The sequence below is a fragment of the Tursiops truncatus genome, chromosome 9 (assembly GCF_011762595.2).
Source record: "Tursiops truncatus isolate mTurTru1 chromosome 9, mTurTru1.mat.Y, whole genome shotgun sequence".
Classification (NCBI taxonomy): domain Eukaryota; kingdom Metazoa; phylum Chordata; class Mammalia; order Artiodactyla; family Delphinidae; genus Tursiops; species Tursiops truncatus.
The window spans coordinates 92,977,888-93,002,861 of NC_047042.1; the positions used below are offsets into that span (position 1 = coordinate 92,977,888).

General features: G+C 43.3%; 1 protein-coding gene across 6 annotated transcripts in view; it reads right to left on the bottom strand.

Moving 5' to 3' along the window:
* Positions 1-24,974, bottom strand: part of DENND11 (DENN domain containing 11) — a 79,092-nt gene that overhangs the window by 12,889 nt on the left and 41,229 nt on the right. For 5 of the 6 annotated variants that reach the window (XM_073810018.1, XM_073810017.1, XM_033863378.2 and 2 more), the window contains 3 exons: positions 14,414-14,513; positions 13,311-13,469; positions 788-941 (listed from right to left, as the gene is read on the bottom strand). In XM_073810018.1, the coding sequence (XP_073666119.1) occupies positions 788-941; positions 13,311-13,469; positions 14,414-14,508 (408 nt within the window). In that variant the 5' untranslated portion in view covers positions 14,509-14,513. The remainder of the gene's footprint in view (positions 1-787; positions 942-13,310; positions 13,470-14,413; positions 14,514-24,974) is intronic. The other variant, XM_033863379.2, reaches the window with a different exon arrangement.

Sequence of the window (24,974 nt, forward strand, 5' to 3'; positions counted from 1 at the left end):
TTAAAGAGTGCTGCAGCAGGTACTGATAAATAGCTAGCAGAATGTCTAACTCACAGAAGGTGCTGACAAAGTGACGGACCGTGGTCCCCACTGTCGCTCATGCCTTCCCTCAGTCTGGAATTAGCTCCCCTCACTTTCCCCCAGACAAATACTTCAAGGACCAACTCCTCTTGCAAGATGCCTTCCCAGAGTTCTCTAGAACTCATGGCATAATTTCTCTACCAGGGAGCCTGAAATTTCCACTGAAGTATCTTGTGACCACCTGTAGGTGGCGGGAGATGGGAAAGGGGAAGTGCAGGATGGAGGAGGGGGGATGGGGGAAAAAGAAGGAGGAGGGGTGATCTTTGTACCCTCCCAACGCCTAACACTTGGCTGGGTGTGTCGTTAATGGTAAATAAACATATTCTAGTATTTACAAAGTACTTCAGGAAGAAAATACACAATAAAGGAATACCGAAACTACTGTAACTAAGAAATATCTTAACTGCACAAACGCTTCATCTCTAGTTCAAATGTCTGCCTTTAAACTACCTGAGGCAATCGCTAGAACCAGGAGTCCACCACCGCTGGCCTATCAGTACGGCTCTGCACCATGATAACAGAAGTATTAGAAAGCACGTTAGTTTAAGATAACTTGCCTTATGTTTTAAAAGCATCAAATGCTTAGGTTACAATCCTATTCTATCAAAAGCAGACTTTGGGCATCAGCCCAAGACACAATTTCCTTATTCATGAAAACAGTAATCAACAACTGCTGTCCCCAGACCTAAGTCCGGGGCTGACCTACCTTCATCTCGGGGTACATGTACCGGTGGATGGAAGGCAGCCAGTAGACAGGGGGCAGGCTGCCACCTCTCCCCGGACTGGCATGGAGCACCCCCTTCTTGTCCTCGTAGAATGCAGCCAGACGAGAGTAATGTCCCGGTGTCTCCAGCTGGTGTCTGCACGACACACACGCACAGTGAGAATGGCTCTTCCCACAGACCTGCCACTCACCCCCTGGCCCCAAGGGAAGTACTACTTTGGTGGGGGTGGGGAGGGCAAAGGCCTGGACAAACTAAAAGACCCCCTTCTTGAGGTCGCCTAGAACGCCTCCTTTGGTGTTACAGAAGCTCCTTATGAAAAATTCTAACGTAGGCTCTGAAACTCCCCAACAGTGCTGTGGACGCAATCTCCTCCTCCTGGGAAAGAGGAGGAATTAACAGACTGTAACTAATGTCTATTGTTCTCGAGCAAAGGATGCTTCCCAGAGAAGGGGTAACTTGGAAGACCACAAATTCCCTGCTTGAAAGCTGCTCTTTGTTGAGAAAGCATGCTCGTGTTCTTGCTTTGCTGATACAAAAGAATAAGACGGAAGAGTACCCCTCAATGTCTCAAATAACGGAAAACAATGACTGGATGTCACGAAGGGCTTATAATTTTTGCACCAAGTAATAAAGTAATAAAAAGCTCAGAATCTCTTTTATTCCCCAACCTAGTCTGCTCGGGTGGCAGAGACTCGGCTGTGGGTAGTTCTGTCAACTAACCCCCAAATCAAGAAAGCAACATGGAGGCCTTGGAGCATCTGGGCAATGGAGAATCCAATCCTGTCTTCAGGTCAAGCACAGGAGGACCGTGGGTACCATATTGGCACTATGATTACTGACAGCACAATGGGCTGAATTTTAAATGAGGCCATAATCCAGTATCACTGGCGTCTTTATGAAAAGGGGAAATTTCGACGCGCACGCGCACACACACACACACACACACACACAAGAACACCATGTGAAAATGAAGGCAGAGACCAGAGTGGCGCATCTACAAGCCAGGGAAGAGCAAAGACTGCAGAAGGTAGGAGAGAGGCAATGAATAGATTCTCTCTCGGAGCCCTGGGGAGAAGCCAAGCCTGCTGACACCTTGATTTTAGACTTCTAGCCTCCAGAACTGTAAGATAATACATTTCTGTTGTTCTCAGTCACCTAGTTTTTGGTACTTTGTTAGAGCAGCGTTAGGAAACTAATACAGGGAGAAATAAAAGGCACTAAAACCTTTTTAGTCCATTTACATTTCTTTAGAACCCTATAATTTCTATTCTCTTACACTGAAAAAGAATCAAAATACAGCTTTACTGAGCAAGGGGAGGCATCGCCAGTTACGGTTGGCCCTGGTACAATGATGGCTGAAAGGCAATGATGCCCCCAACCTGTCACTGCCGGCTTCCTCCAAACACTGACACAAACTCAGATTCAAGATTTGCACCAACCGGTACCCAGCTGCTCGCCAAACATCTCTGCTCCAGGGGGACGTACACCTCCTCATGTCAAGGCTACGGCTGCCACTTCTTCCCTGTGAGATCTCGGTCAAGCTACTGAACTTTGCAAAATCTGCTTTTTTTCCCCTCCTTAAAAACACAGATACTAGTAACACCGCGATATCATTTTGAGGTGTAAATGGAGTTAAGCAGAAAATGGGCCTCATATACCTCAGCCCCTCACAGAACACTAGGTTCCTTCCTCCCTAGCACACGGGGCAGAGTCTAGCCAGGTGCACAGGGAGGGTTTGGAAACAGTGGGTAAATGGGGAAGATTCAGGCCAAGCCCCGGAAGAGAACTTAGGGCAAATTTACATTTTTTTAAAAAATTAATTAATTTATTTTTGGCTGCATTGGGTCTTCGTTGCTGCGCACGAGCTTTCTCTAGTTGCGTTGAGCAGGGGCTACTCTTCCTTGCGTTGCGCGGGCTTCTCATTGCGGTGGCCTCTCTTGTTGCGGAGCACAGGCTCTAGGCACGCGGGCTTCAGCAGTTGTGGCGCATGGGCTCAGTAGTTGTGGCTCACAGGCTCTAGAGCACAGGCTCAGTAGTTGTGGCACAGGGGCTTAGTTGCTCTGCAGCATGTGGGATCTTCCCAGACCAGGGCTCGAACCCGTGTCCCCTGCATTGGCAGGCAGATTCTTAACCACTGCGCCAGCAGGGAAGTCCCAAATTTACATTTTTAAAAAGAAAAAAAAAAATCATCAAGTACACCCAAAGAAAGATTACAAAAATAAAGTCTCCTCTGAGTGATAGCTCTCTAATTTGGGGGTTCCTATACATTTTGTTTTAAGCTTTGCAAAAGGAGGCAGTCGTGTGATGTAATAACAAATGACCTTGGGGGTATGTGTGCTTATAATCATTTCTTTCACTCTTACAAACGTTCACACGCTAGATGGGAAATCCATGGGGGCTAAGCTGTGTCTGACAATTCTGATGGCCGACTTCAGACACCCTTCAGGGATGTGTCAAAGGGATGAAAGCTTGATTACTACACAATAACAGATAGACAATTAAGTTCAAAGCTGTTTTCATTAGGACCTAATTTCCTTAAAAAGAACCGTGGGAAGCATTTTATTGTATTTCTAATACTATCTTTTGGCTACTATTTTCTAGGTTCCTTGTTGATTTGCTTCTGAATTAACTGTCTTACCTGTTTGACTACATTAAACTCTATACTTGAACTAAGATTCTAAAGAACAGCTCACTATTAAGTTAGGGTCTCTTACACAAAAAGCTAGTTTCAGGATCCTGTCCTCTGACAGCCTATACCACTGGCTGATGGGACAGAACAAGGCAATCATATGGAATACAGAACACGAACACAGACATAAATATTAATTGGTAGTTCCCGGATAAACGTTAAACAACCGTTTTATGAAAGCCTCAAATTTTAAACACGATATAGATTTTGCAATAAACAAGATTGATTATCAAAGTGTAACACCAAGATAAACCCAAAGGTACTGGAACAAGGCTGAGAGTGTTGGAAGATAAGCTGGGCTTCAAAGATGATTCAGGAGGAGGCCTTCCTGGTGATCTTACCTACACAGATACATGGATTAAGGAACACAGCCCAAGTATCTATGGAAAGTGCCCAAGAGACATGACAATGTAGAAATGAGAGAGTAACCGGCACAATGTGCGCTACTGACCTGAAGCCACGGGCTCTGGGCCAGATCAAGGATTCCCCTGAAGGACCAGAGACACTGGGGTGTTACGTAAGCCCGCAGCCCCTTCACTGATACAACATAAGCTATGTGTCCATGCTGATGCCCACCGCAACTAACCTTCCCCACCACACCAGGCAATAATGCACCCAATGTAAGTATCAGAGATGCCCCTGTACAGCAATTACACTTCATCACTCCTGTGTACTCGTTACTGCTCTGCACCAGTCTGTCTTCTGGCCTTGCAAGTACAGAACAGGCATTCCCACTTGCTGCTGGTGCAGGTACAACATGGTACCACCTTTCTGAAGGGTCACTTGAAATCTGTATCCAATTGTACCCTGTATATACGCTGAAACCCAATGATTCCATTTCTAGGAACGAGGCCTAAAGATCTGTATATGGATATGAACAATCATTTACCCGTAAGGATACTCATGTTCACGGTGGTGAAAAATAAGAAACCGCTTAAAAGCCCAATAACAGTGAAACAACTGAATAACCTGTAATCCGTCTGTATACTGAGACGCTATGGAACCAGCAAAATGACGACGAGGACTATCATTATTCACGATCAGTGAAACGTTAACGTACCTTTTGGTTAGAAAATTTAGATACTGAACGACCTCAACATTCTTTTTTTTTTTTTAAATTAATGTGTATGCACACATTTATACCTGGTAAAAAGACCAGAAGGATATAAATGTTAACAGCAGATATGTCTGGCTACTGGGATTACGTTCTTTTTTTTTTTTTTGCGGTACGCGGTCCTCTCACTGTCATGGCCTCTCCCGTTGCGGAGCACAGGCTCCGGACGCGCAGGCTCAGCGGCCACGGCTCACGGGCCCAGCCGCTCCGCGGCATGTGGGATCTTCCCGGACCAGGGCACGAACCCGTGTCCCCTGCATCGGCAGGCGGACTCTCAACCGCTGCGCCACCAGGGAAGCCCAACGTTCTTTTCTTCCCATTAGCCTTTGTCCATTTTTCAGTTTTCTGCAATAACTCTATGTTAATTTTATATTTAGTCTTTTTAAACTTTTCAATATGGAAAATTTCAAACATAAAGTAGAAAGAAGAGAATAATAGACCCCATTATCCACCACTTAGTTTCAACAATATTTTATCAATATGGTTACATCTATACCCTCTCCGCCTGCCCACCCACCACTCTTTTTCCTGAAATGTTGTAAAGCAAATCCCTTATAACATTTTACCCATAAGTATGTCAGCATACATCTCTAACTAATAAAGTCTATTTAAAAAATAACATAACCACCACGGCATTATCTTGCCTAACAAAATAATGGGTCTTAATCCAAACTAATACCCAGTCCACTTTCAAATTATACCAACTGTCCCTGAAATGTTCTTTTACAGTAGGTTGTTTGAACATGATCTAAGCAAGGTCAAAAATGTGGTTTAAAATTAATCCTTTAAAATTATATAGTAGTTCTCCAATATCTTCTGATTAATAAGAAATAGTCATAGAAAACACTAACTAGTGAGATATCAAAGCCAAGAGTTATGGATGAAATACTAACAAATAACGTTAGGATATCATAAGTAAGAATAAATATAAAACATGGATTCAGTGTTTTCAAAAATCAAGTCTAGTTAATTTACATAAAAGTCATTGCTGCGGTCAAGTGTCACCCCTGCCTAGACCTGGGCTTACATCACTGTGCTTCTTCCTTTTCCCCGTACCTTCTCATGCAAGTCCTTCTCTCATGTTATCCTGAGCCCTCTTTAATCACCAAACTGCAAAACCATCCCAGCTATGACTCAAAATCTAGAAGCCATAGGAATATCATCGAACTCAGGGAAGAAAAACATCTGCATGACAAAAAGTAATGTTAAAAGACAAACGACAAAGTGGAAAAAAATATCACAAAGAACAAATCTCCATATTACACACAGAACTCCTAGAAATTAATAAGGAAAAACCAACGATCAAAAAATAATGTAGCAGGGCTTCCCTGGTGGCGCAGTGGTTGAGAGTCCGCCTGCCGATGCAGGGGACGCGGGTTCGTGCCCCGGTCCGGGAAGATCCCACGTGCCTGCGGAGCGGCTGGGCCCGTGAGCCATGGCCGCTGAGCCTGCGCGTCCGGAGCCTGTGCTCCGCAACGGGAGAGGCCGCAACAGTGAGGGGCCCGCGTATCGCAAAATAATAATAATAATAATAATAATAATAATGTAGCAAAGGCTCAGAACAGTTCACAGAAGAGGAAATATATGTGACTCAAACATGTATGAAGGTGCTCATCCTCACTCCTAAGAAAACTGTGAATTAAAATTATACTCACGTACCATGTTTTACCAATCAGAATGCCAAAAATCCACAGGTTGTACTTTTGTGTGGACAATGCTGTGAGGAAACAGCATTCTCTTGCATTACTGCTGGGCATGTAAAATGGTACAATCTCTATGTAAAGCAATTTGACAATATCTATTAAAATTACAAACACATATGCTCTTTGAATCACCAATTTCATTTCTAGAAATTTAATGTACACATATACTACTCATGTGTGAAATTATACTTGCTCATAGGTATTCAGTGCAGCCTCATAAGAGCAAAGGACTGGAAACAACCGAATGTCTATCAGTAAGCAACCTGATAAAGCAAGCATGGTTCCTCTACACAGGGCACGTAATACAACTGTGAGGAACAATGAAGAAGCTCTCCATGTACTAATATGAGAAGATCTAGATATATTGTTGAATGAAAAAGGCAAGGTGCAAACAACATGTATAACATGCCACCTTTTGTATGAAAAGAGGGAAAATAAGAATATACATTTGTCTTTGTATATAGACAAACTTTGGAAAGATACATGGGAAATCAGCAGTGATTACTGGGATTATTGGATGGATACGGGAACTGGGTGAAGACTTCATTTCATGCGGTTGAGACTGCCACTCTCTTCTTCCCTTAGCAACAGAACCTTCCAAAATTTAGCTGGTCACGTGGCCACCCAGTTAAGGACCCCATTTCCTAGACTGTCTTGCTGCTACAGGTGTGGCTAGAAACTAAGCATAAGTCAATGAAACGTGGGCAGGAGCGATGTGTCCAATTTCTGGGATTCCTGTGGGTTTCCCCTTCCTGCAAGACCTAGTAATGGTGAATCAACTTTTACCATGTGGGTGAGGACAATACTCTAGCAGATGGCAGGACACAAAACAGAAAGACTTGGGTCCCAGAAATGACCCAGTGGGACAAAGCCATCTACCACACTGGACTACTTCCCTTCCTCTGGGATTGTCATCCTAGAAAAGCTGTACTTCTACCTTGTTTGAGTCACTGTATTTTGGGTTTCTTTGTTATAGCAACTTAGCCTGGATTTGAGCTAAAGCAGAAAATGATATTTAGGAATGATTTACCATAGTATCAAAAACCACATTGTAGCATTGGCTTAGTAGCTAGAAAGGGAAGATCGCTAAAAAAACAAACAAACAAAAACTTTGCTAGGACTTCAATAACTTGGAAGACAGGCCTTGTACCATCTGAACTTGTAACTTTAAGGGAAGCAGTGAGAAACAGAGCACTGATAGCTCCTTGATGTTTTTAGTTTTTAGTAGTTTTCATCTTACTACTACAACAGCAAGATGAAAATATGCAAGACTTGGTCAGTTTGCAAGCAGAAATGGTGGGATATACAGCAGCATAAGGGTGTACATTCTGAGTTCTGCAATATAAATTAATTGAGGCTTGAAATATTTGGGACCCCACGGGACTGAAAAAACAATTCCTCTGTACCCCAAAAGCAGGAGATAACCTAGAGAAATGGAAATAAAAACAAAAATAGACAAATGGGACCTAATGAAACTTAAAAGCTTTTGCACAGCAAAGGAAACTATAAACAAGACAAAAAGACAACCCTCAGAATGGGAGAAAATATTTGCAAATGAAGCAACTGACAAAGGATTAATCTCCAAAATATACAAGCAGCTCATGTAGCTCAATATCAAAAAAAAAACAAACACCCCAATCCAAAAACGGGCAGAAGACCTAAATAGACATTTCTCCAAAGAAGATATACAGATTACCAACAAACACATGAAAAGATGCTCAACATCACTAATAATTAGAGAAAAACAAATCAAATTCACAATGAGGTATCACCTCACACCAGTCAGAATGGCCATCATCAAAAAATATACAAACAATAAATGCTGGAGAGGGTGTGGAGAAAAGGGAACCCTCTTGCACTGTTGGTGGGAATGTAAGTTGATATGGCCACTATGGAGAACAGTATGGAGGTTCCTTAAAAGACCCAGCAATCCCACTACTGGGCATAAACCCTGAGAAAACCATAATTCAAAAAGAGTCATGTACCACAATGTTCACTGCAGCACTATTTACAATAGCCAGGACATGGAAGCAACCTAAGTGTCCATGGACAGATGAACGGATAAAGAAGATGTGGCACATATATACAATGGAATATTACTCAGCCATAAAAAGAAACGAAATTGAGTTATTTGTAGTGAGGTGGATGGACCTAGAGTCTGTCATACAGAGTGAAGTCAGAAAGAGAAAAACAAATACTGTATGCTAACACATATGTACGGAATCTAAAAAAAAAAACAGGTTCTGAAGAACCTAGCGGCAGGACAGGAATAAAGACGCAGATGTAGAGAATGGACTTGAGGACATGGGGAGGCGGAAGGGTAAGCTGGGACAAAGTGAGAGAGTGACATGGACATATATACACTACCAAACGGAAAATAGATAGCTAGTGGGAAGCAGCCGCATAGCACAGGGAGATCAGCTCGGTGCTTCGTGACCACCTAGAGGGGTGGGGTAGGGAGGGTGGGAGGGAGAAGCAAGAGGGAGGAGATATGGGGATATATGTATACGTATAGCTGATTCACTTTGTTATACAGCAGACACTAATACAACATTGTGAAGCAATTATACTCCAATAAAGATGTTTAAAAAAAAAAAGAAAAAGAAAAAAAAATGCAGGAGATTAAGAATTTCTCTCAAAGCCTCTAAGAAACTCTCCCAGACGTGGGAGTCTGCCCATTTATACAGCCCAGATTTAGGCTTCAGTCTCAAGGTAGTTGCCACTAAAACCAGGGAAAGATAGATAGGCCAGGAACAGTGATCAGTAACTAGGCCACCATCTACTGACTTAAAAACTAAGACCCAGAGGAGATCTTCGGCAGTGGATATTTTTACGTGGAATTGAGTGGAAGCAAACAGACCAAGAAGCCTATTCGGTTTCTGAGGGATCTGTATTGTCACATTCTTGTCTACGGCCACACCACCCTGAAATCGCCGGATCTCATCTGTATTGTCATGTTCTTGGCCTATCTACGCCGCTGACTTCTCAACCCTTAAAGAAATCACTAGACCCCCAAATCCACACCAGCAGGAAACATGTTCCATAGCCATGCAGCTTTCTCCAATGTTCACCAATGCCTGTTTCAAAAGTGGTTATGGGGGCTTCCCTGGTGGCGCAGTGGTTGAGAGTCCACCTGCCGATGCAGGGGACACGGGTTCGTGCCCCGGTCCGGGAAGATCCCACATGCCGCGGAGCGGCTAGGCCCGTGAGCCATGGCCGGAGCCTGTGCTCCACAACGGGAGAGGCCACAACAGTGAGAGGCCCACGTACCACCAAAAAAAAAAAAAAAAAAGTGGTTATGGGACAAAACGGATAAAGAACGCTCAGAAGGCAAAGCCAGGAGCCATGGAGGAACATGGACAAGGGGATTCTAGTGAGCAGAGCCAAGGTGCAGCCAGGAGCATGCTGCTCTGTGAGGACAAGCGGCCTCTGCCATCCCTACTCAGCAAATTTCATTATGATTATGGACTAACGACCCCTCACACTATTTCTGATTCTTCTTTTCCAAATGGGAGCTTGCATGGTGGTTCCTTCTCTACTTCTGTATTGCATTTAGGAAGTGGGAATGGAGGACGTGACTGTTCTTTCATAGCTTTCCAGGATAAGAGAACCATGTCCTGATTGCCTCAAATCACACAGAAACCCTGGATTTTAGACTAGAAACATTAACCACATGAGGCTCTATGATGTCTCGGGGTGGGAGGAATGTCCTCTATGTCTGGGAAGAAGAGTACACACGGATACCTAGGTCGCCAGGGGGGCAAACTGAAGCAGAGGCTGCTAAAATTTCCTCCAAATCCATTCTTCTACTTCTTCCTGTTCGCAACAGGAGTCCCCGAATTTTAACCGGTCACAAGGTCACCCAACTAGAGACTACCTTTCCCAGTGTCCTGTGCTGTCAGGTGTGTCTTTGTGATGGAGGACTTGACAATGGGATATGAGAAGTGATGTATGCAACTTCCGGGTCCTTCATTCCTCCCTACGGGCTGGAATGCAGACATAATAGTGGTGAGCAGCTTCCAACAGGTGAGAACACCTTAGAACACAAAATCCCTCTTAGGCTACGGCAGAATAATAAGAGAAGCAGCGTGGGCCCTGAATTGTGGGAACAGGAGGCTGCTCACCCTGACCACCCTGCTACTTCTAGAACATTACATGGGGCAGAATCTTCTGTCTTATTTGAGCCAGTGTATTTTGGGGCCTCCGTTATCACCATTTAGCCAGAACTCTAATATAATACCTCCCTATAACTTTTGGGTTTTGAACGATGAGAATGTATTGCCTCCTCGGGAAATTAATTTTTCAAAAGCAGTAATAATTTTTTTAAGTGTCAAGATCCCAATAAAAATGTTTTTTATTTTAAATTCAATGTTACTTCTGAGACACAAAACTGAGGAAATGTTTCAAATACAGAAAAATATGTATCACAGCTCCAAAATGTAGAGGAGCCGTTAAAACAATTAGAAGCATGCTAACTGCTTAACCATAGGGAATAATCGAGTAAACTAATGGGACAGCTCTAGCACTATAGAGCTATTAAAATAATCATCAAGGGTTTCCCTGGTGGCGCAGTGGTTGAGAGTTCACCTGCCGATGCAGGGGACACGGGTTCGTGCCCCGGTCCGGGAGGATCCCACATGCCGCGGAGCGGCTGGGCCCGTGAGCCATGGCCGCTGAGCCTGCGTGTCGGGAGCCTGTGCTCCGCAAGGGGAGGGGCCACAACAGTGAGAGGCCCGCGTATCACAAAAGAAGAAAAAAAAATCATCAAAATGAAAAATATGGAGGACAATGGGGAGAAAACATACACATAACTCATGTTCCTGAAGAAGAAGGGAAAATGCAGAGGAAAAGTTTAGTATTTTATTGTAGAAAAAAAGGTTCCTGAAATTAAAAATAAATGTCATATCTATAGATAAAAAGGGACAAACTACCCCAGAAAAAAACTGTTCAGAAACATCACAGATAAAGAATCTATAGGGATCTAGACAAAAGAGACTTCTCTGAAACAACCAATATCAGAATACTGCTGCGCAATACTTATAGCATCCTGAGAGGAAGAAAGAAAAGATTTTAGGATCTTATACCCAGCCAAGAGTAAAGGTAAAAGACCAATACTATCAAGCATGCAAGATTTCAGAGAAGGCAGCACCCATGATCCTTTCATGAAAAAAAAAAAGGAAACAAAAGATACCTGATGGCAAAATCTAACCAACCAAGAAATAAACCACGAGCTCTGGAACGTAGCAAGCCACAGTTAAGCCTTGGATGTGGTCGTGAACATGTAACTGAGACTTAAGAATCATGGGAATCGTGATTACAGAACTAAATGTAATAAATCTCACAGTATATGAAAGTTGAGAAGTAAAGTCGGGGAGGGGTTCTGGGAAGAAGTATAAGATACCTGACTGTCTACAACTAAAAAAACACAACCTAAAAGCACCAATGATACCTATACAAAGATTTGTGCACTTTATTATATATACATTATTTCTCAATAAGAATGACACTGTATCTTCCTGTTTTGCAGTCTTTTTTCTTAACTCTGGAAGAACATTCTAAGAAATAACATATCTTACTGTGAAAAAAATATTAAAAGTTTGACAATTCCTTCAGTTTCACTTACTCTTTTTCTGATATTTACAAATCAATTAAATATATTTCAAACTAGCCTATTTGATAAAATTAAATCTTCATAAAATATTAATCCTATTTTATAAAAGTATGTCATTTTAGAATGGCATTCGCTGAATACTGACAATGGATATCTCACTGGGTGTTAAGATTTGGAAGAATTGTTAAAATTCATTTGTACGTTCACATGAATTTTTCAATAATAAACATTTTTTCCCCACAATTTCATATTCTTTCAAAGATGATGATCAAGATAGATTATATCAAAAATTAAAATAACAATAACTTTTAAACGCATATGACATAAAAGTATGTACGTCGTATGGTGCCAAGTATGTATATATTAAAGTACACACACATGGGACTTCCCTGGCGGCACAGTGGTTAAGATTCCACACTCCCAATGCAGGGGGCCCGGGTTCGATCCCAGGCCAGGGAACTAGATCCCACATGCATGCCGCAACTAAGAGTTCACATGCCACAACTAAGGAGCCCGCCTGCCACAACTAAGACCTGACACAACCAAATAAATAAATAAATATTTTAAAATAAATAAATAAAGTACACACACATGCATACCAGAAGAGAGGCAAATGTGCTAAAATTTTAACAGGGCTTCAGGGCTCAGGGGTAGATTTTCCCTTCAAAATATGAAATAAAATTAGGTTACTCACAGGATGAAAAAAATATGAAGTAATTAATAGTCCTGCAGCTTCTGTTAAAAATTCCCTTCCTATTACCCCCAATGATAATAATTACCTCCAATAATAAATGATTAGGCTTAAAAAAAAAAGTTGAGAGTCTACTTGCCTGGGGCAAGGAGATAATTATTGTGGTTTAAGGTAAAGCAATGATCACGTCAATGTCAACAAATTAATTCAACAAAATTGATGACAGGGCTTCCCTGGTGGCGCAGTGGTTGAGAGTCTGCCTGCCGATGCAGGGGACATGGGTTTGTGCCCCGGTCCGGGAAGATCCCACATGCCGCGGAGCGGCTGGGCCCGTGAGCCATGGCCGCTGAGCCTGCGCGTCCGGAGCCTGTGCTCCGCAATGGGAGAGGCCACAACAGTGATAGGCCCGTGTACCGCCAAAAAAAAAAAAAAAAATTGATGACAATATTAATATAAGCTGAAAGCAAAATCTACCCCAACTTTCATTCGAGGATGAAGAATCATTTATGCAGGACGCTGGTTGAAACACGAAGACCACCACCCGAGGTGTGAGACACAGCCATGGATGTTCTTGGTGAGGAATCTGCTGTTCTGATGGACAGCCTTTACCGCTGAGGGCTCATCACAGCACACCACCTGGCAGAGCCCTGCTGCCTCTGCCCTCCCTGCACCCCACCCCGTATGTAAGCCACATACCGAACTTGGTTCTCCAGGAAGTGCATGTACCGGTACAGCAGGGTGTAGGATGGAGAGAGGATGCCCACGGATTTCATCCGGGCGCCACGCTCCAGCTCGCTTTCCACAGGCATGTTGGCGAAGCAGGCCAGGCCAAAGAAGGGCCCCTTTCGGAAATAGCTAAAATAGACCCAATGTGTAGCGTGGCTCGAAATCAGAGAGAGAAATTTCATTTTACTCTGTGTTTTGCCTTTGAGATGCAGTCGCGAACAAAAGACATAACTGCGTCCAGGGCTCTACGTGAGAAAACTCAGCCTGAGAAAAACCTTTTTTAGAACCTCAGCGGGACTATCAGCCCAAGCCCCTCAACCTCACAGATGGGACAACCAAGGCTCAAAGAAACTGTGGCACCGCCAAGGGTCATCCCGCCGGAGCCAGGACTTGATCTCTGCAAAGCCTGCTACTCAGTCGCCCACGACCATGGGTACAGCCTTTCTCCTCCTGCATAAAAACTGACCTGATGGGGGGACCTCTGTTTTATTAGCATAAACTGTGTTGATTCTCTCCTCGCTTCCTGAGTCTCTGATATTTTAAATAGAACATTTGACCAGAGCTTTCACTTTGTTTCCTTCCCGTTTCTCACACTTATGTCTGTCATGGTTTCAGCCCAATGAGAAGATGAAAGCTATTCCATCGCCCTGACATTCTCTCAATTTGCTCCTCACAAGAACCTTAATTACACAGGACTACAGACTGGCCTTACTTAAAGCTGGAATTGCAAGTTTTAGCACATACGTGCCTTAAGTTAACCCAAATGCGACCGAAACTCTATTCCTTTATTAAAGCCAAACCCCAAGCAAGGCCCAATCATTTCTTAGGAAAGGAGAGAGAACCTCTAGGGCAGGAGTTCTTAACATTTTTGGATCATGAAACTCATCGAGAACCTCATGAAAGCTTGGGAACCTCTTGCTAGAAAACTGATACAAAAACACAAACCAGTATATATTTTCAGGGTATTTACACACACTTCCTGAAAATGCCCCGAGGAGAGCCCTTATTCTCTGGGGGAAAGCACAGAGTGAGAGGAAATGGTACAGAGAAGACTTGCAATCGGCAGTACTTACATGAAATCAGACTGAATTTTATGGGACCCACTGGCCATAGACTTGAACTCAACGCCTTCAAGGTCAATATCTTGAGGTAAGCACCATTCCACCATGTTTCCTGTGGGGAAGAAGGGAGGATACAAGTTTAAAAGAGACAAAATCATTCAAAGGGCTTAGTGCAGGGCTAAGTGCACATGGCTTCGGAGTAAATGTACGACTGACTTGACCACCAGCATGCTCAGGTGGCTCATCCCTCCATCGCCTACATGCCAGCAGAGTCCCTGAGGCATCCCGAGGGCCAGGAGATGGGTGTTGAAGGCACCTCCAATCTCTGCCTTCAAATGAACACAGTTCTTCCTAGCGAGGCTGCTGGCTTTGGTTCTCCCATTCTGCTTGGCCACCTCCAAATCTCCTTCCTTTTGCAGCCTCACTTCTAAGCGCATGTTTTGACCCTCCACCCCCATTTCCTCATCTTGTACTCTCTCCTTAACCCCTCGAGATCCTGCTTCCATCTTGCCTTTTTATGGCCACTAATAACTCTGACAAACCCCCACACTCTTTTTAATTTTTAAATTAATTTTTAATTTAATTTTCATTGATCTCTTCGTGGCATTTGATAATTCCTCAAAAATATCTCCCCTTTTTCCCTTGACTCCCGTGACAGAATACTATTTTGGTTCTTTTCCTTCTTCTCTGATCAAACGTAGCTCTGCTTCCTTCCCTAACTCTTTCTCCTCTCTCCTCAAAATGAGGCTCTTCTCCAAGGTCCAGACACCAGTTCTTTGCCTGCAGAATTTAAGAGCTCATTCACTTATCCCTAATTACTGCGTTTCCACTGAGCTAGATGCTGGAGCTACAAAGTCAAATAAGACACAGTCCCTGACCTCAAACAGACTAGATTCCAGGGACAGATACGGAGATAAACAAGGAGACCAGCGATTACAGTTCTGGAGGCTGAGGGTGGTGGTATGTGGTAAATTCGATGACAGAGGATAACGTGGGATTTTAGAACATAGCAATCACAAGCAGCCATAAGATTGAGGGAATCAGAGAAGTTCACAAGAGCAGTGTTTCCTCGAGGCTTGAGAGGATGCTACAGGACATGCCCTACTGTTTTCTTGCATATTCAAAAATTTTCCAAATAAAAATACTAAGATACTTGTAAGATTTCACTTTAGAACAAACTTCTCATCAACACCTCAAACCCTAATTGCCCAAGCATTAGAAACATCATTAATAATCCCAGACAACCAATGCTTTCAGATAATTGTTCGGGGCATCAGAGGTACCGCATATCAAGTCTACCTGGACACGACCCAGTCTCTGAATGGGGTGGGCATCACAGGGGATCAGCCTATCCTATTCAGCAGCCTAAGGCACTTTCAAGTAGTTTATTTTCAAAAGAGGACTCTTAAACTCAAACAACTAATCAATGGGCTAAAAGAGAAAGCATGAAAAAAGGAATTAAGATTTCACACAACAGAGAGGCCAGAACAATGTTGTATCTGTCAGGGTTAAAGACAAGCAAAAGCACGCTGCACGCTGAAAGAGGGGCGAACGTGGGGAGAAAGGTAAGGTTTCGCACACCGACTTCCCCCACGTTCCTGTCTTTCCACTAGCATCCCTGTCTACGGTCTCCTCGGTCCAGTGGCTCTCACCCTGTGTTGTGCAACAGGACACCCAGGAAGCTTACAAGGGGGCTGACCCTCCCCCCAAATCTACACCGCCATGGTCTGTGCCACACGGGCACTTCAGCTGATGAGCCCCCTGTGCACACGGTCCTAACCCTTCATGATGGCAACAGATGGCTCGCCTAGGAGAGGGACAGCCTGCCACGGACCCTCTGGCAGACTCTGTCCTCTCGCTTACCTGCTCTTCTAGTATCTGCTGCCTTGTTCCCCGCCCCCATGCCACTCCACGCAGGGTTCAACTTGCTCTTAGCTCCTTTCCTCTGACCCAGCCTGTCCATGACTACTCAATGACTTGTTAAAACTTTAACGTACCTAAACTTTGTGCTGAGGGATAAGTTCACAAAAGCGCACAGATCATAGCTCTGCAGCACAATGAGTTCTCCCAGCATGAACATACCTGTGTGAGCAGAGCCCAGACCAAGCAGCAGGACATGAATAGCAAAACAGAAGCCGCTCTTCTGCCCCGTCCGAGTCATCACCCCTCTCTCCAGGCTGACTATTATCCGGACTCCGAACACGATAAATTAGCTTTGCTGTCTTTGAAATTTATAGAAATGCAATCATAGTTTGTATTCGTTTGCGTCTGTCTTCTTTGGCTCCACTTTTTTTTTGCAAGATTCATCCATGTTGATGCATGTAGCAATAATTTCTTCATTTACTACTTCCATCCTATGCATGTAACACAGCTTACTTACCTATGTGACTGTTGGTGCACATATAGCTTACTTCTTATTTGAAGCTATCACAAAGAGCACTGCTGTGAACAATTCCACACCTGTCATCTGGTGACTACACGTGCGGTAGCTCTGTAACGCATGACCCGGCTGGGCTGATTCACATTTCTGAGAATTCCCATTTGCGTCTGAGACTGGGGAGGCGAAGTGAAGCAGTAGCCATGTTGTGTTTATGTCAGAAGGCCAGTGTGAGGGCATCAGGTAACTCATGGGCGTTGCTGCTTATCTTGCAGGCTCATCACACTTGGGGGGTGGCTGCCAGGCCTGCGGTCGATGGATCCACCTTCCCTGGATCCTCTGTCAGCTTCTCGGACTCCCACCCCAGGCGTGTGCTTAGTTCCATAATGAAAAGCATCAGCTTCATCAGGTCAGGGCACCACGTCATTAGAACAGGAGGCAGTGACACGCTGACCTGGGTTCCCACCCACCCTCATGAGTTCCAGCTTGTTCTCCTTCTTCTCAACTTTACTCTCTGCTTCCTAACTGTCCGCTCAAGAGACTTCAAGCTCCACCATCAGACACAAGGCAACAGCCTTACACAGACTTTCTAACCAGCTCCCACAATTGCACAAGATCAAATCCCTGCAATAAATCCCTTTATTTGTCTCCCAGTGGTTCTGTTTCTTTGATTAAACCTTGACTTTGACTGACACAATATGCACACATTTCTGTTGACTACATCCCTAGGAGTGGAACGGCTGTAAAAATGTTTGCATCACTGCAAACTAAGGAAACTTTAATGATCCCCAAAGCAGTGTTTCCCAAAGCTTAGGTGACTAGGGCTTCTGCAAAACACAAAATTTGTAAAAAGGGATTTTGGCCAAACAATCTTTGTTTAGGTTAAACAAAGACAGACAAGTTCCTTTACTGCAGAACTTCTCAGAGTCTCTAATGTTTCTCTACATTACGAATCTCTGTGAGATCAAGACCATGCTAAATGTTTCCAAAATTATTTGGCCAATAGACCTATTTTTAAGGAGCATCTTAAGGGCCAAATTTTATAGAAGGCTTTTCTTTTTTTTTTTTTTTTAAAGAAATAGCAGTATATTAGGGGCTGCAAGTTGACCCTTAGTACATACCACTCCTCCTTTCTTATAGGGAATAGGACTTCCTATTCTTAGCCGGGCATATGGCCTTCCAAATGATGACTATGTTTCTCTGTACCTTCTTGCAAATAGGTATGGCTACACAAGTAAATTCTGGCCAGTGGGATATAGGCAGGAGTGAGATGTGTCTTTCCAAAATGTGCCTTAAAGGGAAGGAGTATGTAGTCCCTTCTTCCATCCTGCTGCCTGGCATATGGATGTGGTGACAAGCCGTCTTGAATCATACAGGTGAGGGCACCAGCCCACATATCAAGGAGGGGATGATGGAGCGAGAGCCAACTTGAGTCCAGGTCCTTGGATGACCCCATGGGTATGAACCGGCATTCCAGCCCTGGACCGGCTATCTCCTGACTGTTAAGTGAAAACTAAACTCTTATCTTGATTAAGTCACTGCTAATTTGGGTCTCTGGTATTCATGGCCAAACATACGTCTTCTTACTTAATACAGCTGATCTGAAGAATATAGCCCCCAATTCCTCAGCCTGGTCCTCAAAGCTTCTCTCTTATTCCTCTGTGCCTGGCCAATCCTCATTGTATAGGAACTGAAAGAATTAGACGAAGTGAATGACACCCTGTTAGTTACATCCTTCACTTCTAGATGGATGCGAACCCCTCTAGGTCGGGAAGAAAGGTCCATCAGGGTCAGGCTGGTGAATCACAGCATGGAGCATGGACTCCAGAACACCACTCTGGGAACAGTTCTTTATCCCACAGGAAGAACATTTCTGCTGACACACTCGTTGAATTAAAGGAGTAGATAAAGCTACTATGGCCCTCATCCCAGCCTAATACAATCATTGTCTTAGATGTCTGTCTCCCCAGGAGACTGGACTTCTTAAAGGCAGGAACTCTGATTGTTTACCTTTACATCCCAACATAGCACAGTGCTTAGCACAAGACAGGATGGACATTAAAAACAAAAACAAAGCAAAAACCCAGCTTTATAGAGGATATGCATGTTTTTAAAAAGCTAGTAGTGATGATATTGTGGTTATGTAGAAAAATGTCCTTCTTAGGAGGTTTATACTCAAGTATTTAGGAGTGAAGTCACGTCTGCATTTACTTTCTTTTTTTTTTTAATTAACTTATTTTATTTACTATTTTTTATTTTGGGTTGCATTGGGTCTTCGTTGCTGTGCGCAGGCTTTCTCTAGTTGCGGTGAGCGGGGGCTACTCTTCGTTGTGGTGCGCGGGCTTCTCACTGTGGTGGCTTCTCTTGTTGCGGAGCACGGGCTCTAGGAGCACAGGCTTCAGTAGTTGTGGCACGCGGGCTCTAGAGCGCAGGCTCAGTAGTTGTGGTGCATGGGCTTAGTTGCTCCGCGGCATGTGGGATCTTCCCAGACCAGGGCTCGAACCCGTGTCCCCTGCATTGGCAGGCGGGTCCTTAACCACTGCACCATCAGGGAAGCCCTGCATTTACTTTCAAATGGCTGAGGAAAAAAGTTTTTATCTGTATTCAGTCAATTCTAGTACAATGCTTGTTGAATTTGTGCCAACACAATTGATATATTAAGAACAATGTGCACATAGGGAATTTCCCATTTGCTAATGCTATGGATTCAATGCAATCTCAATGAAAATCCCAATAAGCTATTTGTGGATATTGACAAGTTAATTCTAAAGTTTACATGGAAAGGCAAAAGGCCGAAGTTAGCCAATACAATACTGAAGAGAACTAATACTGCCTGATTCTAAGACTCACTATAAAGTAAACAAGACAGTATGGTACTGGCACAAGATCAGACAAATAGATCAATGGAACAGACTAGAGAGCCCAGTAACAGACCCACGCAAATACAGTCAACTGATCTTTGCCAAAAGAGCTAAGGTAATACAATGGGAGAAAAGATAGTCTTTTCAACAGTGGTGTTAGAACAACTGGATATCCATACGGAAAAAAATGAATCTAGGCACAGACCTTACACTTTGCACAAAAATTAACTCAATATGAATAGTATACCTAAATGTAAAATGCAAAATTATAAAACTTCTAGAAGATAACATAGGAGAAAATCTAGGTGACTTTGAGTTTAGCAACGAGTTTTTAGATACAACACCAAAAGAATCATCCATGAAGAAAAAATTGGTAAGTTATACTTCATTAAAATTAAAAACTTCTGACCTGTGAAAGACACCATTAAGAGAATAAAAAGACAAGCTAATGATGGGGCAAAATATTTGCAAAAACATATCCGATAAAGGCTTATATCCAAAATAAGAACTCTTAAAACTCAACATTAAGAAAACAACTCGGGCTTCCCTGCTGGCACAGTGGTTGAGAGTCCGCCTGCCGATGCAGGGGACGCGGGTTCGTGCCCCAGTCCGGGAAGATCCCACATGCCGCGGAGCGGCTGGGCCCGTGAGCCATGGCCGCTGGGCCTGCGCGTCAGGAGCCTGTGCTCCGCAAAGGGAGAGGCCACAGCAGTGAGAGGCCCGCGTACCGCAAAAAAAAAAAAAAAGAAAACAACTCAATTTAAAAAATGGACAAAAGATCTGAACAGATATCTCACCAAAGAAGACACACAGACGGTAAACGTGCATAGGAAAACATGCTCAATATCACATATCATCAAGGAATTGTCAATTAAAACAACAAGATCCTACTACACACCTATCAGAATGGTCAAAATCCAAAACGCTGAAAACACCAAATGCTGACAAGGATGTGGAGCAACAGGAAGCCTCACCCACTGCTGGCGGGAGTGCGAAACGGTGCAGCCGCTTTGGAGGACAGTTGGGCAGCTGCTTACAAAACCAAACACATTCCTGCCACGTGATCCAGCAATCATGCTCCTTTGTATATTTATCCAATGAGCTGAAAACTTAGGTCCACACAAAAGCCTGCACGTTAATGTTTATAGCAGCTTTGTTAATATAACTGCCCAAAACTGGAAGCAACCAAGATGTCCTTCAAAAAGGTGAATGGATTAAAAACACCTGTGGGATATCCATATAACAAACTACTATCCAGCAATAAAAAGAAATGAGCCACCAAGCCACGGAAAATCATGGAGGAAACTTAAATGCATGTTGCTAAGTGAAAGAAGCCAGTCTAAAAAAGCTATACTCTGCAAAATCCCAACGATGTGACATTTTGGAAAGGAAAAACTATAGACAGTAGAAAAGGTCAGGCGGTAAGCAGGGATGAACAAGCAGAGCACAGAGGATTTTTAGGGCAGTAAAACTATTCTGCATGATACTGTTATGGTGGACACCTAACATCGTGCATTTTCAAAACCCAGAGAACGTACAACACGAAGAGTGAACCCTTATGTAAACTACGAACTTCAGATAACAATAATGTATAAATACTGGTTCGTCAATTACAACAAATATACCACGCTAATGCACGATGTCAATAATAGAGGTAATGGGGGGGCCAGGCGGGCAGGTAGGGGAAGAGGGTACATGGAAACTCTGTACTTTCTGCTCAGTTTTCCTGTAAACCTAAAATTGTTAAAAATAAAATAAAATTTATTAAGAAAGGTAATAAATTAATTAACCTAGGTTAATTATCCTAGGGGTAGTAATGATATTGTGGCTATGTAGGAAAACGGCCTTATTCTTAGGAGATTTAAACTGAAGTATTTAGAAATACAATGTCATGATGTCTGAAAGTTACTTTCAAATAGTTCAGAAAAAAAAGTATATTTATACATCCTCAGCTCTGCTATAATGCTGGCCGAATTTGTTCTAAAGCAATCGATATGTTAACAATTCATAGGGAATTTCATGTTTGCTGATATGTGGTTTTGATCTCAACGTTCAAAATGTGAACACAGAAAACTGCACCCAGCTGTAGCACTACACAAAGCGCATCCCCACACGACACTCAAACATCTGCCTGCTACCTCGGTTCACCATGTGTGTTCTGAGCCACACTTATCTCCTCTAGTGGTACAACTTTCCATCCAATTTCACAAAGCCCTCTTCCTCTGCTTCATTATAATTCACAAGCTCAACCCTTCCAACACCCACCTTCGTATGCAAACCGCAGGTCTTTTTTAAGGTAGAGTGCCGTATTTTGAGTATTGATGCATTTCTTCATTATTTAACATATGTACAACCATCCTACCACTTTTATTATGTTCCTATCTTTCTTTAATGTGTCACTGACAAAGTTTTTGAGTGTTGCGCCCCTCACCCCATCTTCCCCACAAGCCCTGTGATTTTCACTGCATGATTTGCTTAACACAGTGGTTTTTAGGAATGCGTACTTCACATTATTGTGGAACTGACTTTAGATAAAGCAAATATGGCAAAATGTCAACAAATGCGGAGTGACACACATATCTCAACCAATGCAGAGTGACACATATATCTAAGTCAGGGATATACAGATTTTCACTGTACTATTCTTTCAACTTTTCTGAGGTTTAAAAAATTTCAACACATGAGAGGGAGACAAGATGGCAGAATAGAAGAACTTGAGCTTACCTCCTCTGACGAAAACACCAAAATCACAACTAACTGCTGAACAACCATCAACAAAGAAGACTGGAAACTACCGAAAATGTATTCTACATCCAAAGACAAAGAAGCCACAACGAGACAGTAGGAGGGGTGTTTTCATGATATAATCAAAACCCATACCACCAGGTGGGTGACCCACAAATTGGAAAATAATTGTATCGCAGAGGTCCTCCCACAGGAGTGAGACTTCTGAGCTCCATGTCAGGTTCCCCAGCCTGGGGGTCTGGCATTGGGAGGAGGAGCTCCCAGAGCATTTGGCTTTGAAGGCCAGCAGGGCTTGAGTGCAGGAGCTAAACAGGACTAGGGGAAACAGACTCCACCCTTGGAGCGTGCACACAAGGTTTCATGTGCACTGGGACCCAGGGCAAAGCAGTGACTCCACAGGAGCCTGGGCTAGACCTACCTGTGGGTCGTGGAGGATCTCCTGGGGATGCAGGGGTCGGCTGTGGCTCACTGTGGGAGCAAGGACACTGGTGGAAGAGGCCCCAGGGAATATTCATTGGCATGAGCTCTCCCAGAAGTCGCCATTTTGGTACCAAGACCTGGCCCCACCCAACAGCAGACAGGTTGCCTAAAGTCATCCTGAGTGCACAGCCACCTCTAAACACACCCCTTGACACGGCCCTGCCCACCAGAGAGACAAGACCCAGCTCCATCCACCAGTGGGCAGGCACCAGTGCCTCCCACCTGGGAGCCTGCACAAGCCCCTGAACCAACCTCACCTAACGGGAGTAGACACCAGAAGCAAGAGGAACTACAAACCTGCAGCCTGAGAAACGGAGACCACAAACACAGAAAGTTAGACAAAATGAGATGGCAGAGGAATATGTTCCAGATGAAGGAACAAGATAAAACCCCAGAAGAACAACTAAGTGAAGTGGAGATAGGCAACCTTCCAGAAAAAGAATTCAGAGTAATGATAATAAAGATGATCCAAGATCTTAGAAAAAAGAATGGAGGCACTGCCCAAGAAGATACAAGAAATGTTTAACAAAGAGCTAAAAGATTTAAAGAACAAACAAACAGAGATGAACAATACAATAACTGAAATGAGAAATACACTAGACAGAATCAAGAGCAGAATAAATGAGGCAGAAGAACGAATAAGTGAGCTGGAAGAAAGAATGGTGGAAATCACTGCCATGGAAAGAATGAAAAGAAATGAGGACAATCTAAGAGACCTCTAGGACGATGTTCATCACACCAACATTTGCATTATAGGGGTCCCAGAAGAAGACAGAAAGAAAGGGTCTGAGAAAATATTTGAGGAGATAATAGCCGAAAATGTCCCTAACATGGGAAAGGAAACACTCAAGTCCAGGAAGCGCAGAGGAGTCTAAACACGTGGAGGCTAAACAATATGCTACAACAAACCAATGGATCAATGAAGAAATCAAAGAGGAAATTAAAAAATACCTAGGGACAAATGAAAATGAAAGCATGAAGATATAAAACCTACAGGAGGCAGCAAAATCAGTTCTAAGAGGGAAGTTTACAGCCATGCAATCTTACCTCAGAGAAAGAGAACCCCCATACGATTATCAGCTGATTTTTCAGCAGAAACTGCAGGCCGGAAGGGAGTGGCCTGATATATTTAAAGTGTGAAAAGGAAAAACCTACAACCAAGTATACTCTACTCAGCAAGGCTCTTGTTCAGATTCAACAGAGAAATCAAAAGCTTTACAGACAAGCAGAAGCTTAGAGAATTCAGCACCACCAAATCAGCTTTACAAAAAATGCTCAACGAACTTCTCTAGGCAGAAAAGAAAAAGCCACAACTAGAAATAAGAAAATTACAAATGGGAAAGCTCATGAAATAAGAAAAAAGAAAATTACAAATGGTAAAGGCAAACATACAGTAAAGATAAGAAATCCACAAATATGGTATCAAAACAAGCAATTGTGAAAAGAGGTGAGTACAAACGCAGGATATTCGAAATGCATTTGAAATTAAGAGACCAGAGACTTAAAACAATCTTGGATATATATATATATATTTATTTATATATATTTATATGCATATTTATATATATATATATAGACTGCTATATCAAAACCTCATGGTAACCACAAACCAAAAATCTATAATATATACACACACAAAAAAGAAAAATCAATCCAAAAACAACTCTAACGATAGTCATCAAATCACAAGAGAAGAGATCAAAAGAGGAAGGGAACAAAAAAGACCTACAAAAACAAATCCTAAACAATTAACAAAATGGCAGGACTTCCCTGGTGGTCCAGTGGTTAAGAATCCACCTTCCAATGCAGGGGATGTGGGTTCGATCTCTGGTAGGGGAACTAAGATCCCTCATGCCACAGGGCAACTAAGCCCATGCACTCTAGAGCCTGTGCACCACAACTAGAGAGCTCATGTGTTGCGACTACTGAGCCCATGCACTCTGGAGCCCGCGCGCCACAACTACTGACCCGCACACTCTGGAGCCCGCATGCCACAACTAGAGAGACTGCGTGCTGCAACTACTGAGCCCGCGCACCACAACTAGAGAGAAGCCTGCGTGCTGCAACGAAGAACCCACATGCTGCAACAAAAGATCCCACATGCCACGAC